Source organism: Cryptomeria japonica, chromosome 3 (genome assembly GCF_030272615.1).
Source record: "Cryptomeria japonica chromosome 3, Sugi_1.0, whole genome shotgun sequence".
Lineage (NCBI taxonomy): Eukaryota > Viridiplantae > Streptophyta > Pinopsida > Cupressales > Cupressaceae > Cryptomeria > Cryptomeria japonica.
In genome coordinates this window covers 634,398,544-634,408,188 of record NC_081407.1, presented here as the reverse complement: position 1 = coordinate 634,408,188, position 9,645 = coordinate 634,398,544, and the positions used below count along the sequence as shown (strand labels likewise).

Here is a 9,645-nt window from a genome sequence, read left to right as displayed (position 1 = left end):
CCTTCAGTGAGATTTCTGCAGGGAACCCTTTCAATAGATCCATTTCTACACATTCGTGCACATGTAGAATTTTGCTAGTTGATTGTTTCTTTTGATCTACAAATATATTTCCCTAGTCCATGGCCAATGGCTTGTAAGCAATCTAATTCCCAAAACCGAAAGGGAAGATAGGGGAGGCATACCCAGAAAAAAGCAAAGGAGAAGGTTTCATTTTGGGGATCAAATTACGGATAACAAGATTTCATACATAAGAAATCTCCCTGTAGAGCTCAAGGACCATATTTTAGCACCCAATCCTTGTCTGTACAAGATTCAAATTCCAGAATGAAAAACCCCTTTGCACAGGGGAAAACACAAATCTCTTCTTCTAATTGATCTTTCGAATTTTCTAAAATCCATGCATGCAATTCGCTTAACTTCGGCCATAATTCAGTGAATCTACAAATCAAAGCACGTTCTTGAAGAAATACCTCCCTATCATAGGCCAAATCATCCAAACAAATTTTAGGTATAACTGTCAAGCGGTTGACAAAAATTGTAGGTCCATGAGGAACATTATTGCCAAATGAAGCCACCGGGGAGGAGTGAGGATTAGGCACTTGTCCTTTAGCAAGCCCCAATGCCTCATTTTGTAGAGCTGAGCTGCATTGTGGAGGTGACCGAGGGATTTATGGCTTGGCGAGGGTGTACTGCCTGCCCTAGTTCCTAAATGCAACACCTCAAAGGATGAAATCTCTCCTCCATTAACAGATCCTTTACGCCCAGGATGGCAAGCACCATCAATCATACGATGATACCCCGACCTAAAGCGTCCATTGGTCATGGGCAAAGTAGAGAATGAAGCAGATGCAGTCAAAGACAAAGCAAAGTAGAGGCAGAAAAATATATTTGTGTAATTTAATCTAATTTTTTAATGCTTTTTAAATATTAACATTTAAATACATGACTTATATAAAAATATAAATTAATAATATTATTGCTATTATTATTAAATAATAATAATAATTTTGTTTTAATCTATTTGTTACGTGTACATTTTGATATCCCTTAATGTACTTTATATAGATTATACTTAAGATATACATCTTAGTATTACTCAAACTCTCATCCATTAGAATTAGTTTAATAAAGTTGAGAGTGCTTACATTGCAGAAGAAGATTATGATCCACTAGAATTAGTTTAATAAAGTTGAGAGTGCTTACATTGCAGAAGAAGATTATGTGAAGTTTGTGACTAGAGACTACTTCACCATGATCATTGGATAAAAGTTGCATTTCATATTGCAATGTTTGAAAATCTACAAATCTACATACACAACCAATAGAAAGACAACTAAAATGTATTTTCATGTATGAAAACCTACAAATCTACATACACAACCAATAGAGAGACAACTAAAATGTAATATACACAACCAATAGAGAGACAACTAAAATGTAATATACACAACCAATAAAGAGACAACTAAAATGTAATATAATGACTTGATAACCAAAAATGAATACCAACTTAAAGTAATTATTGACCCATTTTACAAAATTTCCAAAAAAAATCATTTATGAAAAATGTGGTATACTCCAAAGCCACCTAATTGAAATTGCCCAAAAAAACCCCACATTTTAATGATGGGGGATAATCTAAAAGGTCTAACCATTTTTAAAAAAGGAGGAATGGAGCAATATCTCCCATATATGACTGAATTGACTAATTTTAATCTCGAATGGGTCCGGTTAGGCTGTGACTATTCTAGCTCCAAAACAAACCTTTCGTACAACGTGTTAGTGACAGGTAGTCAGTCGCAACCGTTAATTGCAAAATAGTGACAGGCTAGTCAGTCACAACCATTAATTACAAAATCAACGATGTAAAATGCGCTACTAACACGCATATTAATCAATCCGTACTCTCTTTTTGAAACCAAAATTACTACCAGTATTTCTAAATAAGCAATGATCTAATTACATTATTGAAAATATAGTGATCAAATGAAATGATTTGAAAGCTCCGCGCAATCAAGGTATCTCCTTCAGTGACATTCCAGTGTCTCCAATCTTTTCAGAGTGTTATTTTGTAACCTTCGAATAATTCTCAGAGAGAATTGAGAATACTTTCTTCTTGTCCTCCCATCCGATTGTCCCGGCTTGCCCACCTTTTTTCTTTAAGCTGGTCCAGCGCACCCCCCACCCCTGCCATTTCTTCTTGTAGGTTCCCGTCTCGAGTTCCTTCTCGAATCAGCCGAGCGCATAAATGGAATGACCGGTCATCTCTCTGGCCCTACTCAAACATCGATCGAGTGAGTTCTGATGATTATGATTTGTAGGGTGGCATGGGTAGGTAATTGTAGGTCTGCGGCAACTGTAACTACAGTAGGGCATTCAAGTGCAGCAGTTTGTTAGTTACTTTTTCTGTGGCGCATTAAAAAATATAAGGCTTTACGCCTGTGATCTCCTGACTTCGTTCGCGAAGGGTTCGTAGAACGGTACTATTTTAAGTAACTATATTTCGTATGCTCTATAAACTATTGACTCGTCTGATCATCCATTGACTCGTCTTAGCAATAGCATTTTGACAGAAATCGTCTCGTTTCTCACATTTGTTTTCACCACTTACTCCGGGAAGGAGCAATTATTACCAAAAGAATTACTCCGGTAAGAAGGTGAATCTAAAGCATATTTACTTTAGGTCAGCTATTCCATCAGTGCCTTCTCGACTTAATGCCATAATCGTTCAAGTATTAATTAATAAAAGGCGGCTTACGTATAGATTTAGCTTTTCCCCTGCTTCTGAGCTGGTCCGTGGGTAATCAACTGGTTATAGCTCTTGGATAATCCCTGTCCGTTCGCGCTAGCACTTCACTGTTGTTTACCCCACGAACTCAACTGCTTAGACTGAATTTAATATGACAGTCTTAATCTTGATCGGGATCACAAGTGATTCTTGCTGTTTGGTTCAGGACTGGCCTGTTTGTTAACCCTTGAAACAACCACAATCCCAAGACATTCGCATGGATCTGAAAAATGCTCTTGGCCTGGAAATGAGTTTGATCTGTATGCCGTAACCTAGGTTCCTTGAATCTTGTGTTTTGAATGCCAAGATGCAGCTATGTGGGCGGTTGGCGGTTGTTATGATATTTCGGACAATTTGGAATCATGATGATTTTGCTTTTTAAAATAGAGGAGGAACCATTTAGATTTTCAAAAGGTTATTTTCTATTCACATTTTGCATTTCAAAAGTTCACATCATACATCAAATGATTTTATTGATGAATTCTGTAGTAGATTGGCGGTGCTGTTAAAGCAAAAGAAACGTGTGGTTGGATTCGTGGTTTTTAACATAGCAGCAACTATCTTTTGGGAAAAATTAGCAAATCAAATGTATAATATTTCAAAAAAGTGGAGATTTAAACAGCAAAAAGGAAAAAAATGGATTTAAATTTGAAATTTAAAGACATTTCAATAATATAGAGATAGAGAGTAAATAAATTTAGCCCATGAATTGTGGAATTTATGTTTCTTTGGGGTTTTTGAATAATTTTATAAAATGTTCATTTGAATAGGATTCTTTGTACACTAATGCCTTTGGAAGATTTATAAGATATCCATATGATATCATAGAGGTAATGGACTTACTCGTTTTTCTCATATTTGCTTCAGATCAATGGAGTTATGTCTTATTGGTTTATTGGATTCCTTATTTTAAAGGAGATCTCAACTTACATTTTGAAGATTTATGAAAAGTTTCAGGGTGAGTAAGAATGGCAAGTAGAGCGAATACTGCGGCACTGCCAAAACAACAATCAGATGCAGTATCCAAAGGTTATAGCTTTGCTTCCACTTGGGACCAGGTTAATTTCTTCCTTACTATGCTAAATCTGCATATTCTTGTTTGAATTTTAATTCTTTTTATGCATAGAACAAACGTTGATTTCTTTTCTTTCTTTTTGAGGGGCGAAGCGTAATGAGACGGTTCATTTGGTACTGGCAAAGCTTTCCCTATACCTACTTATTTTTAAGTCTGAAATTGTGTAAAAACAATTTTCTGCCTCTTAGAACGCTTTTCTGCCACCTATATAAGCAATTTATGTCTTAGTCAAGACCAAATTTAATGTAAATTATAGTCAGACAGTTACCCTTCCAGGCGATTTTACTGTTGAACTTGACTGTATTTGCAGTTTGCTTCAGTATTGCATTTCACTCTGAAGAGATTATAGTGGTTCAGCTGAACACGAGACATTACTTGTATTTTACGTAGACTTCTTCCATTCTTTTGATTTTCCCCGAATATTTAAACTAACAATTTTCTTTTGCCATTTTAGAAGGGAAGAAAAATAAGAAAAACGCATGAGTATGCAGTAGTATTACAAAATACATCCCCTCTTGTCAGGAAGACTGGGAGAGAAAGTCTTGGAAGCGCCTGGTGATAGTGTACATGTAATTCATGTTCAGAATCTGAGATCATATATCAGGCCATATCGGTTTTATAAAGAGGTGGAAATGTACATATCATACAAAAATATCAGTTAAGCAAAGGAGACCCAACTGATTGTGCTTGTGAGCAAACCTGAGTCTTTTGAAAGATACAAAATAGAACTGAACTAAGGCTTGTATTTCAACATAATATAGAAGATTACTGACAAGAGTTTTGAAACACAGAATTTACTGCCAAAAGAAGCCTGAAAGAAATAATATGGCAGTTAAACATAAGGGCCATAAACATTTGGAATCTGGCATTGATGATCTTTTGTCGTGTTTCACATTTAAACATGAAAATCAGAGAATACATATTGAATGTGTGAAACATGGGATCCAAATTACATTTACTGTAGTGGGGTCTTCAGCAACCTCTTAATCACAGCTTTTATATATATATATATATTACATAAACTTAATGAAATTACCAAAATATGCACGAATAAATAATGAATCAGATGTTTTCTTTTAAATTAGCCTATATTATATATTATTTGAATGAGGAGGATTCACCAACAACTCTATATAGATTTGTCAACATTCAATACTCATAAAATACTTTCCATGTATTAAAATTTGCTCTACTGTTTCCATTTATATGTAGTTTCTTTCTTTAGCGGCTAGTATTTTCTCATCTATTTAATTTTTTTTTAATCCAAGTACTAGATTCCAAAAGAAATACACCAGGTATGATCAACAGTGGTGCTTAATTTTCAGTTAACCTCAAATATCTTTTGAGAGAATCGCTTGGGAGGGTGTTTCTGGAATTGAATCAGCTTGATCCCGCTTTTCATATACCTCTTTTAATCTCTTCCTATCTGAAGGATCCCATCCCTTTAGGTTGTTTGATGTGAAGGAGCATTGACTAATTTTTTTCCTTAACCACTTGAAGATCATCATCCAGTACCCTTTCCCTTCTTGGTCTTAATAGATTTGGACCCCTCGAGTAACTAAAAAAGAAGTTTTTTTGAACACAATTTCATCAATCTTACTCAGGGCTTGATAGTCCTACATGGCTTAACCTATTAAATCTTAAGAAAAGTAGAATCTAGATACATGAAGGATTTCTATTTGTTTATGTTTTGTGTAAAAATCTTTCTTGATCTAATACCTTAGATGTTTTGTGTTAAGATCCTAGTTGATCTAATGGAATGTTACTAAACTGGGCTGTAAGGCCTTAGATGTCCTTTTAGCTTGGCAATAACTATTTTCAATTCTTGAGTTAACATCTTTTTTGCAGTCTGGTTTTTGCTTTGCTTTGATGCTTTTTCAAGAGGTTTTTCTTTGCTTTGACAGTTTTTCTTTTGAGATTGGCTAATAACAGAAACATAACTTGAGTGAAAGATATAATTTTGCAGTCCACCTATTGGTCTCATGTGTAGTCAAGCAATTTCAGCTTAACCGATCCGCATCTGCAAATCCTTGCACAGCTTAGATTAACTTTGTTTTTAATGTTGTAAAAGCCTAAAGGTCAGTTAATATGATCCCAGATAGGTTCCATTTGCTCAAAAAGATCTTGCCAATGTCACAAAAGAAGTTCTGGAGGAGCCTTTGAAGGGAATCCTGAAAGGAATAAAATCTACAATAAATTACCCCATATCAAATTTCAACTATCTCATCTGCATCTTGAAAATCACTAAGAAATAATTTTTGAGCATTCTAGCCACTGCACAAGCCAGATTTAAATTCCACCACTTATGCACTGATTTCTTAATATTTCTGCCTGTGGACATAATGACCAGAAAAGTCCTATTTTTGACAATTGAAGGTGCATCTGTTGTTTGTTCGTCTTCATTGATAGAATATTTAACAGATCCTTAATGGTAAATGGAGTGTTTTCTCCTCAGTATTATCATCCATTATTAGATTGGATTCTCAAATCAGCAGGCTGCCAACACTTTGTCAAACGAAAAGTAATTAGCTTGTTTCCAATCCAGTTAATCATTTAGAGAAATCCCTTACCTAAGAGCTTTGGAATACTGTGTAGGGAAATGCAACTGCATCCTCCAGTCAGCCCCTGAAAACAGAAATGACTGTGTAGAAGCATGTGAACCCATAAACAACCAGAAGAGAAAATCTTACCAAATACTCAAGCAAGATTGGCTCAGATCTTAGTTTCATAGATTTGTATCTTCTTGACAAGAACCTAAGCACATTTTATCTCTCTTGTTTTACGTGGTTTCATGTGCATAATTGGGACACCCATTTATGGCATGGCTTAAGTGCCATCCCAAACAGCAGCTGGTGGAAGGGGCTTGTTGTACCCACACAATTGTTTTGGATTGAGACATCTTTTTAGTCAGATCCTTGATATTACTTGTTTTTTTACCAGACTTGAATCCTTGTTATGGTTATCAATGTTGTTTCCGTTGTCTCTAGTCAATGTCTTTGTGAGGCTAACAAAAAGAACTTTTTAACACCTTATGCAAGGGGACGATTAGAACTTGAGAAGGAAGGGAAGGCAAAAGTGGCCTAAGGCATGAAAACGGTACATTTGGGCATGCCAATGTATTTAGTGATCCAATTTTGGTGAAAAAGTGAAGAAAATGGTTATCAAGACGCATGCAATGCACCTGTAGAAGTATACTTTTTGAGTGTTAAGTTGTGATTTTTGGACATCTAGTGGTGTGGAGAGTGCCTCCCCAAAGGACAACCACTTTGTGAGTGTTAAGTAAGGGAAAAGTGGACGTCTAGACCATTGGCATGTGCCTCTCCATTGAGTGTCCCATTTTAAGTGAAAAAGTGCATAAGTTCTCTCATGTCAACATGAAATTAGAACAGAAGTGATTTAAGTGACAAAAGGGAGTACTTTCACTAAGTGAGCAATGTCAACTGAAAAACATAACAAAAAATGCACACCTAGTGATGGCAAATGCCCTTCAAAGGAGTGCAAACTTAATAGAGAGTCAACATAAAAAAGTTTCCATCTAGTGCAAAAGTATGCTTCTCTCCGTAGGGTTTACTTTTTTGAGCAGAATGAAAAGGGCTCCCTTTCTATTGATGTGTGGCACTCTTTTTATTGGGAATGTTCAACTTAAAAACACATATGGACATTCAAACATGAAATTTTGCCATTAAGAGGAAAAGTGTGTTCCACTACATTAAATGTCCATGTTTCAACTTCAAAACTCAAAAAAGGTGTATATCTAGGGTACGAGCGGCGAGCGCACACATGTGAAGGGGTTTCACTTGTACCAAGGAAGGATGCCCATTAGAGGAAGTTCCCAAGCAGTTTGTGGAAACAATTTGTGTTTTAAGGCCTGTTTTATGTGCAAGCAAACTATTTTTAGCATAGGAATTTTTAGTATGCTTTTTATTTATCTTGATTCTTGATGCAAAATATTGTTAAAAACTTATAAATAAGCAGTATTGGCCCTTGATTTTTCTAATGTTTCTTTTTATGCCTATTTGCAGCTGAGATTACTATTCAAGGTTTGTTGTGATCTTGTTTATGTGTTGATTAGGTAAATCAATTTTTCTATTGAAAATCGCAGGTTTTGTATTGTTGGTTTTATGAAGTGTGGTAGTTGTACTTGCGTTAATATGTGTTTCCCCTCATTTGATTTGCTGAATCTTGTGTGTTAATTAAATTTCAATTTTGGTGTTGTACTTGCGTTTTTAGTCTCTGCATTTAGCTAAAATATCAAGTATGGTTAGCTGTTGTAGTTGATTACTTCCAAAAAAAAAAAGACAAAAAAATCTTATCTTGAGCAGAAATGCTGATAGGCAATTTCTTAAGTTTGGTTGCAATGCGTATGAAAATTCCAGAGATTTAACTTGTACATGTTGTAAAAAACTAGCGATTGTTTCCTTAAGTTCTAGGGTTAGTTTTGTTTTAAGTTACTAGTGTGCTTCTTTGTCTAATTTGAGTAAAGTTTTTGCTCTATACGCCGTTCCCTTTTGTGTTGTCCTAAGAGGCACAAATGAATACATTGACAGTGCTCTTTGTATGTACATGAGCTGCTAGTGACACATGCTAGTTATGTCCTAGAAAACCAGTAATGACTAGAAGAGGAAACTAGTTTGGGGTTAAATCATTAAACTAGTTCACACAAGTCTCTGTAGCAAGTTCGTCAGCTATATATGGGTTAGTAGTTGTTCAGAAACTCCTTCTGGTGAAAGAGGGTTTTTGGATGCTGTTTCCATGAGGTAATACCGTTTCCAAACTTGCATGATATGATCTGTAGTGATGAGCTTGGACACCATCAGCAACTTACCATTGTATGATTTTTCTATAACATTACATTTTACAAGAAACTAGAGAGATTGTTAGCTCTTGCATTTCACTTGTTTGATTCTTCTGCTTTTATAACATTTTGAAATGATCTTGCTAGCTCCTGCATTTCAAAATATGAGATTGCTAGCTCTTGCATTTTATATTTTTCAATTTTTGAAGTCTGTACGTGGTAGTTGTTTTTCTGCTGAATCCTATCTTTGTCTTAGAATTTCTTGAATAAGTAAATATGTTCATTTCAAACTTTATTTGATTGCTTTGCATCTGTAGTTATTTGTATGGTAGCTTTTCATTGATGGATCAATGAGTGTTGTTCTTCTATAGTTTGAACAAGCAGTCTTAGTTTATATAGCTGTATCTAGCATGAATATGAACATCATATGATTATTCTGTCAAGCCCTTTATATGTGGTATCTTCTTCGCATGCAAATGAATGACTTCATATTGACCTCTATTTCCTGGATCTGCATTATGTTATATACATTTGTTCTCGTAACAATGTTATTGTTAGAAACTTAGACTCAAATTTATAAGGTTAGCTTGATAATTTCCAGCTTTCATGTTTGGCTGATTGCAAATAATATGGCGGGGATATATTTCATTTAGAAAAATGTGTTTGTATATTGTAAGAACCCTGCTGGTTCTAACTCTCCTGAAATACTATTGCTGATTTGTTTTGGATTTTCAAGGGTTTTTCAACAATTTTTAAATAAAAATAACAAGTGCACCAGGCAACAATTGCTCATATAACTGAATCGATACCAAATATGGAACAATTGAATCTATATTATGCATTAAGTAACTGCTGCAAATGAAACTAATACATAAAACATACCCGTAGGTCCTCAGCTTATTTTAAATAAAGATCTTTGGAGTTTGCCAGCCAAAACTGGGAAACTGACCAAAATTGAAGTACAAGTCCAAAATACAATTTCTCTAG

At 35.1% G+C, this 9,645-nt stretch overlaps 1 protein-coding gene across 6 annotated transcripts in view; it reads left to right on the top strand.

Moving 5' to 3' along the window:
• The first annotated feature begins 1,938 nt into the window (after positions 1–1,938).
• The window catches only part of LOC131072078 (conserved oligomeric Golgi complex subunit 3), a 194,962-nt gene continuing 187,255 nt past the window's right edge, over positions 1,939–9,645 (top strand). The window contains exons 1-3 of one of the 6 annotated variants that reach the window (XM_058008104.2): positions 1,939–2,018; positions 3,559–3,618; positions 3,746–3,846. In XM_058008104.2, coding sequence (XP_057864087.2) covers positions 3,757–3,846 — 90 coding nt within the window. In that variant the 5' untranslated portion in view covers positions 1,939–2,018; positions 3,559–3,618; positions 3,746–3,756. Of the gene's footprint in view, positions 3,203–3,558; positions 3,619–3,745; positions 3,847–9,645 lie in introns of all 6 variants that reach the window. The other 5 variants (XM_058008105.2, XM_058008106.2, XM_058008110.2 and 2 more) reach the window with 5 other exon arrangements.